This window comes from Emys orbicularis, chromosome 14 (genome assembly GCF_028017835.1).
Source record: "Emys orbicularis isolate rEmyOrb1 chromosome 14, rEmyOrb1.hap1, whole genome shotgun sequence".
In the NCBI taxonomy this organism is placed as follows: Eukaryota; Metazoa; Chordata; order Testudines; family Emydidae; genus Emys; species Emys orbicularis.
The window spans coordinates 30,441,485-30,463,729 of NC_088696.1; the positions used below are offsets into that span (position 1 = coordinate 30,441,485).

Genomic DNA, 22,245 nt, shown 5'->3' on the forward strand with positions numbered 1-22,245 from the left:
GCTAACTACATGGTGTTTGACAAAATTTGGTTTAGATTCTGAATGTCTTCATTTAAAACATAAGGTACAGTGCCCTCATTGATGATGATCTTGTAAATAAATAGGAAGATGGTATTAGTGGTTAGAAAATGAGGCTGCAAAAATATTCTTTTAGAAAGGATGTATATTGGGATAGTCAATATTGTTTCAGTAGTTTCTCTTGTAATAAAAACAACTCTTAAAGTACTGATCTTTCATACAAACCCTTTGTTGCTTGCATATATGGCTGCCTTGTTAACGATCCTTCCTTCAATTTGTTCATCTCTGGCTTTTTGCAGGTATATCGGACTGTCCTGATAAAGGGCAGAAGACAGCGCCGTCGTTCTGGCAGTAGTGATAGTAGTATCCAACAGAATTCCCCAACAGAGAGAAGTAAAGACAGAGGCAAGTGATTCCAAACCATTGTATGTGTATGTGAACTAGACAGCTCTTTTAAATGGGGAACATCTTAATGTTAATCCTGGGGAAAGGAAGTGTTTTATCTAACTTCAAAGAAGATTTGAACAACCACTTCTCATGTATGGATTTCACTACTTCAAAGTGGAGTAGTAAAAGTCAAATTCAAATGGCTTAATTCTTGGGCAACCAGATATTTTAAATTTAGACAGCTATGGTAATATTTCAGTAACAAGACAGCTGCAGAATTTAACTCCAAGTAAATTTGCTCGATACTGGTGCTGCCCTTGACAATTTTGTCTCTACAGCTGAGTATAACATCAATTAATCCCCCATCATCTATGGCTACTACTCGAGAGAATTTATATCAAACAAGTAGAGGCTTTTTGATCGTTGCTGTCCCTAACCCAGCCAGTCTCCCTCAGGTTTGGCTTGGGCTTTTATAGCAGTCAACCCCCGCTCTTCTCTGAAGCTATGTGCGTTGGCAGACACATAAGCCAATAGGTTGATGCACCAGTTAGTGCTGTTCTGCAGAAGACTCCCCTGTAAAATAAACTGTTTCCAGACAAAATGAAAGCCAGCAAGTATCAAAAGTGGTTACTCGTGTTTAGGCTGCCTTTATAAGTAAATGGAAGCGCAGCAGCCTTTCTTTTCTAGGTCTAGAGAAGAACTAGAGCTTAATTGCAAGACCGCATTAGCAAGAAGTGAGGCAGGGCAGCACCATCTCTAAGAGAACTGAAAAAAACATTCACGCAAAGTCCATTTGCCCTTGAACGCATGCTTGGGAGGCGTTCTCACTGCAGACACTCCCATGACCCTTCACTTTCTCTTTGAACATAGGAGTACCCCAGTTACATTAGCATCACAAAAGGAGGAATTTTCCATCCACACATCAGGGATTCTCTCTCAAGGCCGCCTGCTTTGGCCTAATCTGAACATCCATTCCCTGAGTGCAGGTACCACTTTTTCTAAAGTGCAAAGAAAGTGACGCTTACCTGCTCAGACTTAACGCCATCGCACTGCCCCTTTGAAATCTCTATAGAGGATGGTGGCTGTGATCCCTAGATTTAGGTTGCCTAACATGTCCATCTTAAAGGATGCTTGTGACTATAAGTAGTTCATGCTTGCAAGTTTCATCAACGAGGGAGTGGAAGAGAGCTGAGTTCTTCCACCTTTTTCCCCTGGCCTGAGGAGTGGGGGGAGGTAAGAACAAGCCTGGGTATATGGCCCACCAGCCTCCCTAGCACTCACTGGTCCATTCCTCCCCGCTCCCCCATTCTGCTGCTTCCAGCTGATATCTGCCCTGGAGCTTAAGTGGTAGAAGCCAGAGCTGATGCTTCAGTGGTCAAACCTTGTTTATGAAGTATTTGTGGGAAGGTGGGGCTTGATACAGTTGCAAATATTTTTTAAAAATTTAAAAAAAAAAATTTTTTTTTTTTTTTTTGAAAAAGGTAATTTCCAAGTTAAAAGAACATTTAGGTTGCAGTATCTAGCACTCATTGTTAGGAAATGACAGATTTCTAGTTGCCCACCCAACCTTAATTCTGTCCCCGTGTGTGTATGCAGTATTTCCCCACAGGACAAATGCGCAGCCAACCATAGATCTGGCATTTTTTTACTTTTGAGTAGAGCTTAAACAATTTTAATGTGGTTTTATAAGAGCAACAACTGGAGCTGAAGTGACTCGGAAATGCTACTCTTACCTTTCCAGCTAGCAGAGACTCTAGTCCTGTCATGAGATCTAGCAGCACCCTGCCAGTTCCGCAGCCGACTAGTGCCCCCCCAACTCCCACACGACTGACCGGCACAAACAGTGATATTGAGGAGGAAGAGCGAGGGGACCTTATTCGGTTCTATAACAACATCTATATTGAACAAATGAAAGAATTTGCCCTGAAGTACTCTTCCACAAATGCTGTAAGTGCTCTTAATTACTGTCATTAGTAAATAAAAGCTGGAGCAGGAAGGTGGGTGAGGTACCAACTGCTGTTGGTGTGTTGATCTTACACATAGTAAAGTGCTCTTGCCACCTGATCTGTGTTGCAATCAGCAACCATGAGAGGGGTGTTTTTTCACTAAAAAACAAAACAAAACAAAAAAAGTGTTACAGTAGCAGCAGAGAATAAGCATTTGTACTTACCCTGCCTTCCAGGATGGGGGAGCTTTAATTGGTCATAAAAGTATTTTGAGATCCTTGTGCCATGTCCATGCCAAACTGTATTTTTAGTATTTAAGAGGAAGAAAGTGCCCTCCTCCTTCAGTGAAGTATGCATCTCTGGCTGCCCATGAAGAATAATAGTGTTGTGCTTTATAAACAAACATTACAGTATCTGTATGTTTTACCATGTATAGGGATAGCGTAAATTGGATCATCCAGTTGCATTAAAAGTCAAAAGGGGCTTATGCCTGCACTAGTCTCTCTGTTGGAAAAGTGGTAGCGATTGATTTGTTCTTTTACCTTAACAGACTGATGCTCCTCCACTATCTCCTTATCCATTTGTAAGAATTGGCTCCCCCCGCAGAATACAGCTGTCCCAGAATCACTCAATCTACATCTCACCACACAAAAATGAGTCTACACTTTCTCCGCGAGAGAAAATATTCTACTACTTCAGCAGTAGCCCCTCTAAGGTAAGAGTAAACGGTTAATATTCCAAGAATTGTGGGGTGGTTGTTTTAAAAATTTTTTTTGCAAGTTTAAAAAACAAAACAAAAAAAACCACCATGCAGAGCTGTGAGATTTGTGGGTGCATTCAGAGCTCGCTCTCAAATGCTGTTTTTGCCTATAAATAGTGTGCCTGCAACATTTAAAACTGCCTTTTCTGTTACACCTAAATAACTGCATGTGCAAAAATAAAGCTCTAATGACTTAGTGTCCTAAGTCACTTTTGAAAGTGGGATTTAGTATATGGCAAGCTAGGGTGTAACTACAGCGCTTCAGTGCGCTAACTATCCATGAGATCCTGCCGCTGTGCACTTCACATACTGCTTTTTCAAATGGGAGTACATCAAATGTTCTAAAAGAGAATAGGGAGCTGCTGCACATGAAATATGATAGTGTATTTTTATTCAGATTTCACACAGAGTAATTGAAAACCCAGCGAGCCAGGCTGGAGAGCATTATCCTTCGACATTTCAGTCTAGCAAGTTCCATAGTAACAGAAAAGCAATGATAAAGGGAAAAAAACCTGAAAGAAATGTAGTGTTTGAAATGCCAATAGTCATACAGGCTAGTTACAGTGGGGAGAACTTTGATCAGTACAGTCACAGAAGGGGAAATAGTAGGAATAGGGTTACAACGAAGGAATAAATAGTCTATCATGAGCATTAATTTAGGTCTGATTCAAATCTACGGCAGTGGAGGGTAACGCTCTGCTTCCTTCAAAGCTTATTTGGTCATGCTTTGGTGCACATGGGAGTAACAAACCAATTTGGAATCCTTGTTAAGGCTACTCAGTCTGTCAGTGAATGACATTCTCCTCATATGCAAGGTTGGCAAAGAGACGGGATGAGTCTAAAGCAAAACCCTATGAACCTGTGGATATCCACATTTCCTGTTCTTTCTATGATTATGTTTCAGAGGCTGAGCGAGATTAACAGCATGATTAGAACTGGAGAGACCCCCACAAAGAAAAGAGGCATTCTCTTGGAAGATGGTACTGAATCACCAGCCAAACGGATCTGTCAGGAGAATCACACTGCTCTACTAAGAAGATTACAAGATGTAGCAAATGATAGAGGTTCTCACTGAGTTTCATCAATTGTTTGTGTTCCAGAGCAGATATGTCCTTTCTTCATCTGTCCAGGGTGTGAATACTAAGCATTTTTTGTGGATTCATGAAGCCTTTGAGCATCTTCCATTTCACGACTGCCATCTTCCTAGCTAACCTGTGGCTGAGAATGGTAGTATTTGATCTTCAAAACAGAAATCTCCCTTTAGACTGCATTGAGTCTTTGAACTGTCCCATAAAGGGGAGTGGAGACTGATGCTGCACACTTTGTCCCATTGTGGTCAAGCACATTGCTAAGTGATACTTCCACCTCTGAGGCTAACCCTGGGCATTCAGATTTCACATTTAGCTTATATGCTGTGCTTTACTATGAGGACATGTGCAAGTTTTTATATATAAATTGCTTTCTAAACTATTTTGATATTTATTGCTGAGACAATGTACCCTATATAGTTTCCTAGCTTGTGATAGGAATTGTGTGTACAGGGTTTAGCCCCCAGCTGCATACACTGTTTTTCTTGGTGCTTTACCATTCTTTTTGCCTAGCAAGCCACAATGTACTGGTCAGATCCAGGAGTATTGCACCAAGATATTCAAATTACTCATGGGGGAGCTTCTCTGTTTCTGTGGTAGGGATGACCATGATCTCTAGTGCTACAACTCGGAATGCTGACAGCCCAGGTTGGGGATGGATATATATATATATTTTTTTTCCAAGGAGGTAGGTAAAGAATACCTTATGAAATTACCTAAACTGAGTCTCCAAGATCAGGCTGTTAGAACAATTAGGTTGTTTTGTTTTAATGTTTGGGCACTTTGCTGTGTAGGCAATTCTGTTAATGCATTTTTTTAGCTGTGCAATGTTTTAAAGTGAACTCAAGTTCAAGGGGAGGCACTTTTGATAGGGCTGTAAAGCATAAATTGTAAGTTAGTTTTGCTGTATATTTGCAATGGCACTTTCTGAATGTAAATATTTTTCAAATTGAGGCTAAAGATGTGTTTTTTCTGTATTAAAATGACGACTTTCTATTTATTTTCAAATATGACATCTTGTCAGTAAATGATGTTAAGCTAAAACTAATTTTGTGAATATGCAAGTACTGATATGGGAAGTTTGCTTCCCCCCCCCCAAGCAGTTCTGTACACATACATTGTTTTTTCAAACTCAATCATTTTTTTTAGTGCTTTTTCGGAGGTAGCCATCTTGTTGCCTCATGAGAAAAAGGATGGCAACTGTATCTTCCTTTTGAGGTTTATTTTTAAATGGCACCTTCACTGAACTAGACTTAATCAGGATGCCCAGGAGACATTTCTTCTCCTCACAAACAGAAAACTAGTACATAAATACATCAGCATGAGGCAGGGTACAATGAAGGCCCTCTTCCCCCCAAAATCTCTGTACAGCAGTGGCACTGCGAAAAGTGATAGACAAATTTCATTGACACCCTTACTTATACTTGAGGCAGGGCTGTGCCAGCACCAGAGCAAATGTACTTGTGTACAGAGGCATAAGTGATTATAGACACAGCGGGAGGGGAAGCGATCAAATATGTTTCACATGAAGAGATTAATTGTAGAAGAGTATTGTTGACCACTAATACAGCATTTATCACTTTCAAGATTTGTTAAACAGCTACATAAATTCCATGTTTCAATGATTCCTGTGCAGACAATGATTAGAATGGAAAATTATGGAAACTATTAGGATTTAATTCAGTTGTAAATTGAATTTAAAAGCAAATTCCTGGTTAACTTTCATAACGAAGATACTGAAATTAAACAGCGGTTGAGTGTTTCTGTAAAAATATTTATGAACTGTCATTCTTATTACAATACTGTAACCTTACTTTTTGTCTGAAGTGTATTTTTCAATAAAGACCATTATAAACATCTGCAAGTACTGTATGTTTGCACACAAGAAGTTACAGCAGCTAAGAAGTAAAGGAGCACTGGTTTGCATCTCTGCAATTAATGCTGTCAAGGAGTGTCAGAATTGGGAGTCAGCCAGGTGCAGAAGTGGGGCCCACATGGATTTTAAAAATGAACACTTGCATTAAACTCTTTTCTCTGACCTTGGCTTGGTAAACACTGCCACCACCCAAATGCAACAAAACCCCCTTTGAACCCAGGGGGGAATTCCCAAGCCCTTTCACCCCCCCAGAAGAGCCAAGAAAGGAAATTAGCTGTGGCAAACAGCTAGTCAAACAACATGCACAAACCTCTTAAGAACAGGATTGGATTTTTGGTGTTAATTTTTAAAAACAAAAAAATACATCTGGAACTTAGAGCAATACCAAAAATCAAGCACCCAAAATAGCTTTCTTAACGGTTACAAGCAAACAAAAGCATCTGGGGTTAGTACAGAGAAGTCTACAAACCAGTAAGAAATAACCCTAATCGTGTCTAGCTAAACATTGATCTACTTACACGTTTGGAGTTCTAAGTGTGATCTGATGACTATCATACCTGGCTTAGCTGCTTATAGCATGGCTGCTCAGACCCTCCAGCCCAGAGAGAGCAGACAAAGGCAAAGTTTCTTTTCCAATTTTAAAAAGTTCTACCTTCCCATTGGCTCTTTTGGTTAGGTGCCCACTTTACTTGCTTTACCTGTAAAGGATTAAAAAGAACTGCTACCAAGAGGGATTTTACAGCTAACTCCCCCCCCCCCCCCCAATCACAAATGCTGAATCCTAAACATTTTTGCACATACAGTTCTGAACATGGTTGGCATGAAGAAAGATAAACAGTCACCTAAGCCCCAACTGGTGGCTTGTTATGGGGCTATTATGAATACATTAGAGAGCCATAGAATGCTACAGCATCATGTTACAGCCTCCTGGTATTAATGTTGCAGCTATTAAGGATGAAATCCTGATTGTACCTCCACAAATGCCAGTGTTTGGCTACTAGGGTATCACTCAGTCTACAATAACAAGTCTACTTAACAGTGGCCAGTAAAACTTTCCCCTTTAAAATGTGTATCTGTGTAATATTGTCTTCCTCAGCTACTGTGGCTCTTGCTACTTAGTAACCTAGTAAAAGGAGCAGCTCTGTTCAGATTCACTACTGTTACTCAAATCCTGAAGTGGTAATAGTGAAATGATCTGATTTTTGATACTATTAAATGGTAGAATGCTGAGTAACAGTAGAGACTGTTCAAGTGAGAGCCAGAGCCCTTCCCTGCACCCTAGGAGAGGCATCATGCAACGGGGAAAATGAAGTTGCTGCTGCAGGAGCCAGACCTCACTACTGATGCAACAATGGTCGGTTAAAAATGGCAATTGATGGTAGGTTACATACAATCTTACCTTCACCTTTAATTGCAAGCATCTCTGAAAGTTTAGTAATTTCATGCACCAGATGCTTGGAAAATGATAGCTTATAGTTTGGTTGCTCTTTTATGAAAGTGCATGATTTAAGGAAATCTGTCAACGAGAGGACACCTTTACCAATAAGACTATATCTATTACCTCCAACATGTGTTCACATTGACTGTGGAATGCAGAGCTTACTGACATTTTGAAAGAAAATGTTATAAAGTGTTGCTATGATTTGTGCTTTGTATAGAATATTTGACAGGAACCTTGAATTGCAAACTGTAAATGTACCACAAATAGTAGATTATAAATCTAGGAACCATTAGGTCAAAAGGCAAACCACCACCAACAGGGCTCCTTCCTTATACAAGACAGAGTGGTATAGACCTGACCTTTATCTTAAGAAGAAAAACTTAGGATTTGTTTTAGAAAGAGACCTGCTTGTATAAAGGTGGGAGGCTAGTCTTTATTGGTTTATAGTTCTAATAATGCAGCTTAAGCCATGAAAGTTAGGCCTCTTTGTAAAAGAGAAAAACCTTCAGTTGTAAGCCCCCAAAGAATTCTAGAAATATCTTTATTGAAACTGATTTTGTTCATAGGCACTTCAAACTTTGAGAACATTAATGGTTAGAAGTAACCCATATCTTTTGTAAAATGTTTTCCAACTCATGTTTCCTCTTCAATGGTTGAAAGCCTTTTTGTCCCTCCAGTGTCTAAGATAAATGTCTGAAAGGAAACTTATTTACACATCATATCTAAATGTGAGCCCTTCCTAAAATAGCTGCACGCTACCTCGTTTGGTGAAAGGTAAGATGTACAAATACCGTAAAGTCATACGATAACTGATTGAATATAAAATATTGCTGTTAATGGGCAGGATTAGCTATCTGGCAACGCTTAAGCAACTCTTTACCAAACTCAAAAAGACAAGAACAAACTAAGGATTATTAAGGAACAGCAAGACCCTGCCTTATTTGATAAGCATTTAGGTTTAAAATGACTAATAATAATTTAAAAGTAGACACAGGAAGGAGGAGTGTTTGAATTCCTCAAACTTTCAACCCCTATAAAACCCTGAGGGAACTAAAGGGATCTCAGAAAAATGAACTGAATAACTAACAAACAAAATTTAAAACAAAAGTTAAATTATCTTTTAAAAGGTCCAGAGAATTTCCCTACCACAAAGACAAGAGCAATGTAACAATAAGTCAAAGTATTATGACCCTGCTGCATATTCAGGAGCAGAAGATGCTAGCATGTGAGCTAATGAGGTGACAGCAGCTGATGGATTAATTCAAATATCCGCTAAATCTCTAGAAGAGATGGGTCTTCTACCTTCAGTGAGACTATGGAAACTAAGACAGACTTACACTTATTCTATTAAACTCAGACTCTCTTGTACAGTCTTGGTTCAGACAGTTATTTAATCTCAACACCTTTACAAATAAGCAAACAGCAGCAGCAGCAAGACAATCAACCACAGCATCACGTAGCAGAAACTTTCTAGCCACGCACTGCTTCTGCAACATGACATCACAGACTTTAAACACCGCTGGTGAGCTGGAGTTCACAAAAGCACTGCCAAGGGATTTAAAACATTTCAAGAAAAATATTTAAATGCTATCATCATTTAAGGTGCTTCCAGCTTCTCCCATTAAATACCACAAAGTGTATTCGGGGGACATCAGCTAACCTTGGTGAACAGAAATTTGGGACAGTTTAAATGCAAGATTCTTACTATTCATTATGTCTGAACTCTTCCGTTTCTTTTAAGTAATCTATTTAGATGAGTCTCTGGTTTCACAGGCCTCCTTAGTTAAGATCACTCACCTTTGCCCACTTATAAACTTCCTAAGATACCCAAGCTAAACCAAACAGGATTCACCAGCTCAAATTAAATTTCCCCATCTATATTAGCCAGTTGAGATATCTATTTATGATATATTGAGACAGGGCCCATTGCTGGTTTGGGGAATATCATCATTAAGGTTTTAGTTCACCTAAGGACAAGTTTTCCACCACAACATACCCCTCTTAAGGTATAATCTTTATTGAAAACTCTCCACAGCGGGACATGCAGAAGAGATTGTAACCGAAGTAACCATTGTTTATTGCTTGAGTTTTTTGTCTGTTTCTCACTTTTCCTTTCTTCAATATAAAAACCTAAGAACAGCCCTACTGGGTCAGACCAATGGTCCATCCAGCTCAGTATTCTGTCTTCCAACAGTGGCCAATGCCAGGTGCTTCAGAGGGAATGAACAGAACAGGTAATCAAAGTGATGATTCCCAGCTTCTGGCAGACAAAGTCTAGGGATCAGGGCCGGCTCTAACTTTTTTGCCGCCCCAAGCCAAAAAAAAAAAAAAAAAAAAAAAGCGCCGCACCGCCCGAAGCCCCGCCCCACCCCAAGGGGAAACAAAAAACAAACAAAAAAAACCCTCCAGCGCTGCCCCGCCGAACAAAACAAAAAACAAACAAACAAATAAAACAAAAAAACGAGCGCCGCCCTGCCCCAAGGTGTCGCCCCAAGCACGTGCTTAGTCCGCTGGTGCCTGGAGCCGGCCCTGCAAGGGATACTTCAGAGAAAGCCAAGATGGGGCAGGGATGCAAAACCTAATAGCCACTGATGGAACTATCCTCCATGAACTTATCTAGTTCTCTTTTGAACCCTGTTATAGTCTTGGCCTTCACAACAGCCTTTGGCAAGGAGTTCCACTGTGTTGCGTGAAGAAATACTTCCTTGTTTTAAACCTGCTGCCTAGTAATTTCATTTGGTGACCCCTAGTTCTTGTGTTGAGGAGGAGTAAACAACACTTCCTTATTTACTTTCTCCACACCACTCAATTGTATAGACCTCTAATCATATCCCCCCCCCCCCCAAGTCATCTCTTTTCCAAGCTGAGACATCCCAATCTTATTAATCTCTCCTCATATGGAAGCTATTCCATACCCCTAATCATTTTTGTTATCCTTTTCTGTACCTTTTCCAATATACCTTTTTTGATATTGGGCGACCAGATCTGCACACAGTATTCAAGAGGTGGGTGTACCATACATTTATATAGAGGCATTTGATATTTTCTGTCTTATTATCTATCCCTTTCCTAATGATTCCCAACATTATTAGCTTTTTTGACTGCCGCTGCACATTGAGTGGATGTTTTCAAAGAACTATCCACAATGACTCCAAGATCTTTCTTGAGGGGTAACAGCTAATTTACACCCCATCATTTTTATGTATAGTTGGGAATTTTCCCATGTGCATTACACTTTGCATTTATCTACATTGAATTGCATCTGACATTTTGTTGCCCAGTCACGTGAGATCTTTTTGTAGCTCTTCCCAATCTGCTTTGGACTTATCAAGTAACTTTGTATCTGCAAGTTTTGCCACCTCACTGTTTACCCCTGGTCCCAGTACAGGAACCTGGGGGACACTGCTATTTACCTCTCTCCATTCTGAAACCTGACCATTTATTCTACCCTTTGTTTCCTATCTTTTAACCAGTTATCAATCCATGAGAGGACTTTCCCTCTTATCCTATGACAGCTTACTTTGCTTAAGAGCCTTTGGTGAGGGACCTTGTCAAATGCTTTCTGAAAATCTAAGTACACTATATCAACTGTATCACCCCATCCACATGCTTGTTGATTCCCCCAAAGAATTCTAGTAGATTGAGGGGCATGATTTCCCTTTAGGGAAGTCTCAACATGGTTTTCCTAACAAATTATGTTCATAATTCTGTTCTGCACTATAGTTTCCAGTTACCAATTTACCCAGGACTGAAGTCAGGCTTACCGGCCTGTAATTGCTGGGATCGCCCTCTGGAGCCTTTTTTAAAAATTGGCATCACATTAAGTTATCCTCCAGTCATCTAGTACAGAAGCTGATTTAAATGATAGGTTACATAACCAGTTAGTAGTTCTGCAATTTCACATGTAAGTTCCTTCAGAACTCTTGGGTGAATTCTATCTGGTCCTGGTGACTTATTACTGTTAAATTTATCAATTTGTTCCAAAACCACCTCTACTGACACCTTAATCTGGGACAGTTCCCCAGATTTGTCATGTAAAAAGAATGGCTCAGGTTTGGGAATCTCCCTCATCCTCCAAGACCAATGCTAAGAATTCATTTATTAAGAATATTTATGATTATTCTGCTTGTTTCTAATCCTGGTGTTCCCTAAGGCATAGCAAGAACCCCATGTGACTAATAGTGTGGGAGGGGGTGACATCCTAAACTGGTACTATTTCTGATTTATTACTAATATTACTAAAAATGTACAGTCTGTAGAAAGTTACTTAGCACTCAACATCCCTTTCTACCTCATAGGGGGCTGGGGCTTGAAACTGCTCATGGAGGTGGTGATGAAAGTGCATCCAAAGCAGAGGCCAGGGAGGGCAATCTGGTTAGAACCCCCATGTTGGCAGCAGCTGGCAGTGGGATTTTAAGCAGGGTGACTAATGGTGGACCCCTCACCTGAGCTTCTGTAATAGGTGCACGTCCTCTATCTATTGGGCTGGAGAGATTTACCTTGCCTCTGTGACTGATAATCCACCTAATGCCTTGTAATTGTTTAGAAATCTCAAATTCGGAATCTGTACATTCCATTTCCAATTTAATGAAATGGTCCAATCTCCCCAAGAAATCTGTACCGCATTGTGTGTTTGGTCAAGAGCGTTTCAGATCCATTTTTACCTCCATACACAATTCTAAGTCGTGAAAAACTCCCTTTCTGAAATTGGTGAGTCTTACAGGCCTGAACGAAACTGCAAACACCAGTAAAGAATGAGGCACTGTTCTCAAGACCTGGATAAGCTATACCTTGGGCCAGTAAATTAAGACACTAGAAACATCACAGTACCCTCCCCCCCATAAACCAAAAACAAAACACCAACTCTTTTCTGGGCAGGTCTCAATAAAATTGCATTTGGCCCTGTTCAGTTTAAAACTTTTAGTACAGGATCACTGGAATCCACACCAATTACTACATTTCTACTTTAAAGAAGAGGACATGAACTTTGACTAGTGGCCAAAGTCTATTTGGGCAAACCCTAATATGACTGCAATGTAAAGCTTGCAAAGCACCTCTTAATTTGGGAGTTGTCACAACCACCACTGAGAACAACAGGCAAAAAGAGGCTGTCATAACCTATGTAGGACAAACTGCTGAATGCCAAATAATTTTTTCCCAACATTATTGAAAATGTACACTTTAGAGAAACAAGACATGGTAAGAGCTCTCTCTCTCTCTCTGAATGCCAATACAGGGATTGACACCCACCATTTTAGTCACATGGAGTTCATTACCACACCAATTAAAAGGTATGCAAAAGTATAACTATTTTATCTTAAGGAAAGATAAGGAAAAAATACCCAAACAAAAACAAGAAAAGACAATGGTCACTTCAGCATGGCTTGCTGCAGCAAGCTTGGAGTGGCCCACCTCTGGCAAGGAGAGTCTTCTCTTTGGTACAAGACCACCAAAATTAGTAGCGAGTACCATCTTAGTGTCTCTCAGATAACAGTCTATAGATGGGGGAAATAATTTCATTTAAGGGCACAGGAGTCCTGTTTGGTTTATCCTGGATAACCTAGACAGTTTATAAATAGATAAAGGTGAGTAATCTTAAATACTTAATTTGATTTCATAGGGTTTAGTTAAGTCATAAACTTAAAAAGATAGTCAAGTAGCTTTCTTGTAACAGGCAAATTAACTAAAAACTAAAAGAATCTTCAATCAGAATTAAATCCCACTATTTCTCTGCTTACCCCTGGTTAGCCTCCATCTTCCCACCAAGAATAAATGGGCTAAAGAATTTGGTGATAGATTCATATCCCAATTATAGTAAACTTTTCTTGTAATGATTTTAATGGAATATTGAAATGTTACTACTTTGTCAGTGCTTTGGCTAACTTTCATCTTACCAATTCTTGTTGAAATCTAAGGTTGATGCGTCTTAAAGTTGTTGTATGGCTATTTTCTCCTTAGCTGTCTTGCTTGTATAACAGCTGAGAAGAGGCAAGAGGCTGTTGCATGGAGTTGAGGGATGTCAGATGAGCAGGACCTGCTGGCTCTCTCAATTCAGAGACCTTATATCCTTTTTTCTAAAATTTCATGAAAGGCAGCGAGCACAACTTTTTCCGGGGGTGTGTCTAGAGTTAACTGCTCTCATCCTTTTACTGGCTCAATGCCTTTGTGGGTTGGACTTAGTAAGATCATCTTGGGATTAAGTAGTCTGTTTAATATATATGCAATATGCTCCTTATTGGTTTTGTTTCTTGGGGTTGGAAATTCTGAGAATACCTTTAGAAATTAGAGTTTTATCTCATTAGTCATTTTGAGATATTTCTTCAGTTCCATCAGAGTTTAAGAGGAGTTGAAATTCTGCTTCAATTAAGTCCACATCATTCTCAAGTCCGATTGTGTGTGCAGTTCTCAAAACAGTTCTTTAAGACAACTCAGATTCTTTAAACTTGAATAGTCATTAAGGAAGTCACTGTCCTTTTTTCCTTAAATCTTTGGAGAGGTAACTCTGAGTTGGGTGAAGAAATTGCTTAAAGTATCGCTAGATTACAAATTCACTTCCCAATATGAATATTAACTATTTGTATTAATAGTTAGTCTTATCTCAAATTACATTCATATATTTATACATATGCATCTATTCACAACATTATGAAGTTATAACATCAGATGGTTGCATTTAAACAACATGTATATTTGCAAATGTTTTGTAAATTTACATTTTAAGGAGGCTTGTCATATTTAAGCCTCTAAAGAATTATAATGTTTGCACTTCTGAGAGAAGTATGAGTTTGTTAGGAGTAACCAATGTCTTCTGTAAAACATTTGCCAATCAAGGTTTCCTAGACGTTTGAAGGCTTATAGAGTGCTTACAAAACAAGTTAGTTACTTTCAGCAAGAATTCTGCAGAGGTTTAATTAGAGGTTTTTCCTTGCAGGATTGGGGGGAGGATAAAGGAAAGCTCAATTTTACAACTTCCCACGTATCACCCCTTTCTTGCACCATTGCATGCTTCTAAGGTCAGGAATTTCTAAAAAACAAAAATATCTTGAAAGTTCAGATTTTGAGCTAAGATATCTATACCAACTTTAGACAAGAACCATGTCCTGTTATTTGAGAGAGAATTTGTTGTCTATTTGCCTTGAGAGCCTTAGATTTGTGACCTGTCATTTATAAATAGCAATTAAAAGCTGATTTTAGGATTTGTGTAAGACGGATGTAATAAACATGTTTTTATGGCTAAAGAGGTGTTATCTTCCCTGACACTTGGCTTGTCACTAGTTGACAGAAACCTCCTGGAATGTCTTTGTTAGCCCGATATTTCAAATAATAAAACAAGTCACCAAAATAATAAATATTGTTATATTCTCCAAGCATCATGGGTCTAAACATAATTGTAGTTATCTTTTAAAATTCAGTAAAGGCACTAGCAAGTTTGTAATGACCCATTATTACAAAGAGTAATTGTATTAACCATTTTTGTATCAATATTGAGATCTATCCCCTACATGTACCAGCTGGCTAACAGTGCAGTTTGATATACAAGGGCAATGCCAAATGGAATAGAAGAGAGAGACCAAACCATGTTAAGGGACAAAGGGTGACTGTGTAATTCAATATAAAAGAAAATGAGAGCCAGAATTACTCTAGCCTATCTTTACAAGTGCAACACTGCACTGACAGAACATTGCACACAATTCTGGGGATTCCCCTAGCAGCAGGCAATTGATCAGCTATGTCGTTCAGTTTGAGAGAGAATGACATAAGAAAAGATGAAAAGCACTAAATATATAGATACACACAATAGACCTTCCATTAATCACTTTGGCAAAGTGTCTGAAGGTCAGGATACCAAGGAGTATGGAATGAAACAAATGCAAAGTTATACTCATCAGGAGATATTTCCTTAATGTGTTAGGCAGACTCATTTCCTTAAGAAAATGGAGAAAACCTGAGAGACTGGGCTAGGCATGCCAAAAAAAGGATCTGAAGAGCAATGAGCAAAAGAACAAAAACAGCAAACTTTTTTTTTTTTTTTTAGTACATATGAAGCAGGAAACCTGCCATACCATCAGTGGAGCCACTGCATGATCAAGGTGCTGAAGGAGCACTCAAGGAAGACAAGGCCATTGCAGAGAAGCTAAATGAATGTTTTGCATCAATCTTCACTGCAGAGGATATGGGGGAGATTTCCACACCTGAGCAATTCTTTATATATGTGATCAATCTGAGGAACTGTCTCTTCCCCCCCCCCCCCCAGTACCCCCATGGCACTCCCCCACCCACCCCAAGTTTTATTCAAGGATATATAGTAAAAGTCATGGACAGGTCATGGGCTGTGAATTTTTGTTTACTGCCCATGACTTTTACTAAAAATACCCATGATTAAAACATAACCTTACTAATGACTATCTTAGGAAACAGAGGGTTAAGGACACAACCCCCATGCTCTGGGTGTCCCTAAACCTCCAACTGCCAGAAGCTAGGAGTGGACAAGGACTGGATCACTTGATAATTGCCCTGTTCATTCCCTCTGAAGCATCAGAAGACAGGATACTGGGGTAGACGGACCATTAGTCTGTCTTAGTTGGGCCATTCTCATGCTCTAGGAAGCATATTTTTGTGGCTAAGGCAAGAGACTAGAAATCACAATGGTCCACCCACAACTTCCCTAGTTCTGGAAGAGGTAGAGTGAACAGAAGAGAAACTACACTTAGAGGTTTTAAGCTTAAAGACAGGTAGTTACTCATGCATACCACACACATATTGGGTATGTTCCCAGAAATATTTAATATTTTCAATGCACCTTTAGTGTTTAATACGAAGATCGTTGCTACTCTGTTTACAACACTGTTCAACAGCTTACCCCAAACTAGTAAATGTAAGGCTCAGCATACCCATTTCATCCACTATCAGAACTGGGCTGAGACATTAGTTTTGCTGTTCATTATGATCCTAGGATAGGTATAAGTATAGGCTTATCTGCTTCCAAAAGTCATATCTACCTGGTGCAACATGTGGTAATCTGTTATATTAAACAGAAAAAGAAAGGATAAGACGCTTACTAAAACACATGAGGAGTTGGACAGCAATGACAGTTTCACAGTTTAAAATTGAGCTAGAAAGGATAGCTTTGCCATTTGTCCAAACTAAAATTTACCATTTGTAAGTCTTTTATAAGAAAGAGGCACTACTCCAAAGACCTTGCACTTTCTACATAGACTAAACCTCTTTTGAGCAAGAAAAGCTGGTTAGGATAGTAGGCTCATCCCTGATACATATTTTATTCTATAGACATTAATCCAGTCATGGCATCTACATAGCCCATCTTTCCATTTAAAATTTTAAAACAAGGTGAAGTAGAAGATGGATGTGAAGGAAAACTCTTACTTTGTGCAACCTAGGAACTTTTTTCCTTCCTCCCTCCCCCTGGTCTTTAGCCAGGGAGAACACTCAAAATTGAAATGGAGCAAAATATAGAATTACAATGCTGTTCTAACCAAAAACACTAGCCCTTCCCTCTTTAACAAAGAGATTATCAGTAAAATTACTTACCCCCTTTCCTCAAGGATTCAGAAGTAGCTTTGTCTTGTCTTTTCCAAAGAAAACAGAGAAACAGGCACTCTGTAAGTCTGTTGATAGTGTACAAAGCCGGTAACCTTTTCATGAGGACTGTGAGCTAAAACTGAGCCACTTTCTGCTGTGTTCTGGTGACTGGAAAGAGCCCAGCTGACACAGATTTCCTATTAAGAAAAGCAATCACCAGGGATGAGCCTGATGCCTTGATGGAGAACACCTGGAAAATAACTGCCTGCAAGCCCTTACAGCGCTGACAGGAGTGTGCTCTGTAACTCATTTCACCCCCCAACTCACTAAGCCATCAAGGGGGTTCTTTGCACTTCTCTCCCCATCCCTGCTACATAGAGAAGGATGCAAATCCATGTTTTTGGGGATCCTGGACGGCAAGTAGGGATTTTGGGGGGTGACTGGGAACTAGGAATCCATTCTTACCCTAATTTATAGTATGAGGCAATGGCTTACTCAAGGACATATTAAGTCAGTGTGAGAGCAGGGAATTGGAGACTATGCTAGTTTCACTGTCAGTGGGTAACCTATCCATTAAATATTCCCTTCTCCCCCAATGCCTACAGCTGGAAGCCAAACACAGTCAACTTGAGATGCAGTTACACATTAGCTTCCCAGGCAACAGTTGTGGCAGTGAGCTGCTGCTCTAGAAGGATTCGGCTGAATTTGGGCATGGCAGGAAGTCTCCTCTCCTCCCCCCCAGCCCATATCCCAGGAAGGGAGGGGAAGACAGCTCTGCTGCACTTTCCAGAATAGCACTGGACATGGAAACAGTGGAGACAGGAACATGTTCAAAGGGGGGCAGGGAGGGTGGAGAAGGAATTTCTGCAAGCCTCTTTCTCCACATAGCCAAAAATGTCAAGAACTTAAGTCCCATTTTCAAAAAAAGTGGCTGGGTCACTTGGCTTACTTGAAAGTTTTTTACTCATAGCCTTTATCCAATACTTTTCTGCACCCTTATTTATCCTGTACCCTCTTCACCTCTAAGCAGAAGCACAGTATAAATGTGGCAGAAAGGGTTAAGGATTGTTATTGAGTCCAAGACATTAGAGCACGGGTAGGCAAAGTTTTTGGTCTGGAAATTGTATGGCGGGCCATGAATGCTCACAAAATTAGGGGTTGGGATGTGGGAGGGCTGGGGGTGTGGGCTCTGGGGTGGGGCTGGGGATCAGGGGTGGAGGAGAGTCTCCAGGCTGGGTTCAAGGGGTTCAGAGGATGGGAGGGGGGCAGGCGGCAGGCTCTGGGCAGCGCTTACCTCAAGCAGCTCCCAGAAACAGTGACATGTCCCCTCTCTGGCTCCTACGTGGAGGTGCGGCCAGGCCACTCTGCGCACTGCCCTGTCTGCAGGCGCCACCCCTGCAGCTCCCATTGGCTGTGGTTCCTGGCCAATGGGAGCTGTGGGGGTGGTGCTTGGGGCAGGGACAGCATGCAGCACCTCCTGGCTGCCCTTATGCATAGGAGCTAGAGGGAGGATATGCCACTGCTTCTGGGAGCCGTGCAGAGTGGGGCAAGACCCCACTCCCCAGCTGGAGCGGAGAAAACCCCAGACACCGCTTCCCGGTGGGAGCTCGAGGGGCTGATTAAAATGTCTGGAGGGCCAGATGTGGCCGTAGTTTGCCCACCCCTGGATTAGAGGCAAAAGTGTTATTGTTTTCAGTTTATTAATGTAGCTGAGACACATGCGAAAAAAGTAGTAAAAAAGGCAAGCCCTGTCCATAGTTAGGGCCCTACCAAAATTCATGGCCATGAAAAACATGTCACAGATTGTGAAATACGATCTTTTGTGCGCTTTTACCCTATATTTTACAGATTTCACAAGGGAGACCAGTGTTTCTCAAATTGGGGGTCCTGGCCCAAAAGGCAGGTGCACGGGGGTCATAAGCTTATTGGGGGGGGGGGGGAGAGGAGAGGTCATGGTATTGCCACCCTTACTGCTGCCTTCAGAGCTGGGTGGCTGGAGAGCAGCAGCTCCTGGCCAAGGGCCCAACTCTGAAGGCAGCACCCAGCCAGCAGCAGCGCAGAAGTAAGGGTCGTAATACCAGATCATGCCATACCACCCTTACTTCTGTGCTGCTTCCCATCAGAGCTGGGCAGCTGAAGTGTAGTAGCTGCTGACTGAGGGTCCCTTTCTGCAGGCAGCAGCGCAGAAGTAAAGGTAGCAATACCATACCAGGCCATCCTTACTTCTGCATTGCTGCTGGCAGCAGCTCTGCCTTCAGAGCTGGGCTCCCGGCCAGCTGCTGCTGCTCTCTAGCTGCCCACCTCTAAAGGCAGCGCCACCCCCAGCAGCAGCACAGAAGTAAGGGTAGCAGTACCGCAACCCCACTACAATAATGTTATGACCCCCCCCCCCCCCCACTCCTTTTTGAGTCAGGACCCCTACAATTACAACACTCCGAAATTTCAGATTTAAAGAGCTGAAATCATGAAATTTACTATTTTTTAAATCCTATGACTGTGAAATTGACCAAAATGGATCCTGAATTTGGTAGGGCCTTATCAATAGTACAGCTTCCAGCGGCTACTATAGCTGGGGATACACATATAGGGATGATTATGAATTTTCCCAGCATCGAGAAGGAAGGGTGTAAGGCCCAATCTTGTAAACACATGTATACACAAGGAATCATCAACAACTGTTCCCTTGAGACAAGTTACTGATGTGTCTCTGCCTGATCAGGCATCTAGTTTTTGCAGGTCATTCTCACAGCAGGGGGAGGAGGGTGGAAGAGAGCCTGGTTAAAATAGGAAAGTGTGACCAACACCATAGTACTCCCAAGTTTGTAAGAGCACTTTTAGTAACGGAACCTGAGATTACTCCATTTGACTCGGTCCCTTTATAGATGGGGAGGGTGAGGTACAAGCCCAACAGTATTATGTGTTGCAGCACATGTAATGGAAGCACTAGGCTCCTGCTGAAGGCAGCTGCTAACAGTTACTTAGCCCTTGTTAAACCAGGCCACTGATTCAGAACTCCCTATTTGGGTTTATCAGTCTAAGTTTAGGCATCCACTGCTTATTTCCTCTCCACTAGGACAGGGATGGTTTAAATTCCAGCAAACATCTAGTTTTAAGCACCTTTTTAGATTCACACTGACTTTGGAAAAGTGCTGTATTTATTTTGAAGGCAGAAGAGGTTGAATTTACCTGTTGCAGAAATGGACTTCTAAGTTTGGGTCCCATATATTCTGATTTGAAGCAGACTCATCTGTTGGCCTCAAACTCAAAACAGGCTTATACCTCCTACTGCTGGGGGAATTCTGCACAAAAACTTTAAAGATTCTGCATACGAATATTCTAAAATTCTGCACATTTTTTGTCAAAACCACTCTATAATCACACCAGTTTCAATTTTGGTAATTTATTTCAAAATACCTGTAAGCAAATATGTTTAACTACAGACACAAAAAAATTGCCCCAGGAGTAGAGTTAAAGAAACTCCTAGGACAACCCAGTTCCTGTTTCTCTGCCCCCTTCCCTTCAGAGCCCAGCCACGGGGTGCCCACTCCCAATCCCTGCACCCCCTCTCTAGAGCCCAGCTGCAGGGTGCTCCCCCAGCCCAGACACCCACATGTCCTCCTTGCCAGAGCCCAGGGATCCAGAGGGAGAAACAGCATGATGCTGGGTCCCAGGCTTGTACGGAGTTTCCTGCATGCCACCTCCTTCCTTCAGGGCATGCGGAGAACTTCAACTGCCAGGAACCCTCCAGCTTTCTCACCCCCCTTTCCCAACAGTGTCTTCTATTTGCAAGCTGTGCTCTGCCAGGTCCTGGAGTCCCTAGTAGCTGCCAGAAGCCCATAGTTGTGGGGAGGGAGGAAGAAATTCTGCATGCATTCATTTCTGTACAAATTCTGCATTGTGCAGTGGTGCAGAATTCCCCCAGAATAACCTTCAACTGTACAATACAGGAGAATCTCTTGGGAAGCTTGTGCACTGACTACAGATGAAGACTGCTCACTAACGCTACTACGTGGTCCCTGCTCTTGCTTGTGTCAGGTTATCCCTTAACAGAGAATTGCTGCTTTAAGTATGTTTTCCTCTGACACGATTTCAGCACAGTCACCTTAAACTTTGTTCTTCCCTCAGTAATGTATTTTGAGTCATTCTCTCAATGTACACACCTTCTTGAAATAACTTGGTTTATGGATACACCTATTCTGCTACTGAATAAAAGCAAATCCAGCTCTTCAGTTCACCATAAGTTGATACAAGTTACTTTTCAAAAAAAAAAAAAAAATTGTCAATTAACATCTCACTTACAAAGTATTGCTTAGGAAGTGGGGTCAAGGTCTTTACCTTGCTCTAGCTCCTTTACATGGCATACACAGACCCTAGAAGCCCCAGTTTTGGCAGAGGGAGCTTTTCCTAAACTGCAAGAACTGAGAGAGACAGCTGTTAAACTGCTGTCTGGGACCGCCCTTGCAAGCCCTGGTGTAGGGGGCATGCCAGGCCTTGGGCACTCCTGAAACCCAAGGCAGACCCATGAGACTAATGTAATTTAGACTGGCCTGGGGCAAGCCACCATAACCCAGCATTAGAAGGGCCCTTAAAAAGGTCTTAAAGCAATCTCACCCAATATGTATTTGCCACCTAGCTACCAAGATAAAAAGCTTCAATACATCTGTCAGAGTTAAAGTTGTGTTGGGAGGGAACAGGCACTTTTGTCTATTAGATACATTCCTATTGGAGCAACTGCTTAGAAGTTGTGGTGTAGTCTCCCTGATTAGAGCTTGAAGTCAAGAGTGGATGAGTGTGTGTGTGTGTGTGTGTGTGTGTGTGTGTGTGTGTGTGTGTGTGTGTGTGTGTGTGTGTGTGTGTGTGTGTGTTCACACACACACACACACACACCCCTCTACCTCGATATAATGCGGTCCTCAGGAGGGGGGGGGGGGGAAAAAAAAAAAAAAAAAAAAAAAAAAACTTACTGCGTTATAGGTGAAACCGCATTATATCGAACTTGCTTTGATCCACTGCAGTGAGTAGCCCCCCCCAGAGCACTGCTTTACCGCGTTATATCCGAATTCGTATTATATCTATATGCTCTAGTTCAAAGAGGAATTAATTCAAGCAAGTCTTATAGCCTTTGTTATGCAGGAGGCTATGCACTCCCTGATCGCAATGGTCACTTCTTGCTTTAATCTAGTGTAGCA

At 41.3% G+C, this 22,245-nt stretch overlaps 1 protein-coding gene across 2 annotated transcripts in view; it reads left to right on the top strand.

Moving 5' to 3' along the window:
- Positions 1-6,057, top strand: part of RBL2 (RB transcriptional corepressor like 2) — a 68,769-nt gene extending 62,712 nt beyond the window's left edge. For both annotated transcript variants that reach the window (XM_065416396.1, XM_065416395.1), the window contains exons 19-22: positions 318-423; positions 2,147-2,349; positions 2,902-3,066; positions 4,016-6,057. In XM_065416396.1, coding sequence (XP_065272468.1) covers positions 318-423; positions 2,147-2,349; positions 2,902-3,066; positions 4,016-4,186 — 645 coding nt within the window. In that variant the 3' untranslated portion in view covers positions 4,187-6,057. The remainder of the gene's footprint in view (positions 1-317; positions 424-2,146; positions 2,350-2,901; positions 3,067-4,015) is intronic.
- Positions 6,058-22,245: the final 16,188 nt, after the last annotated feature.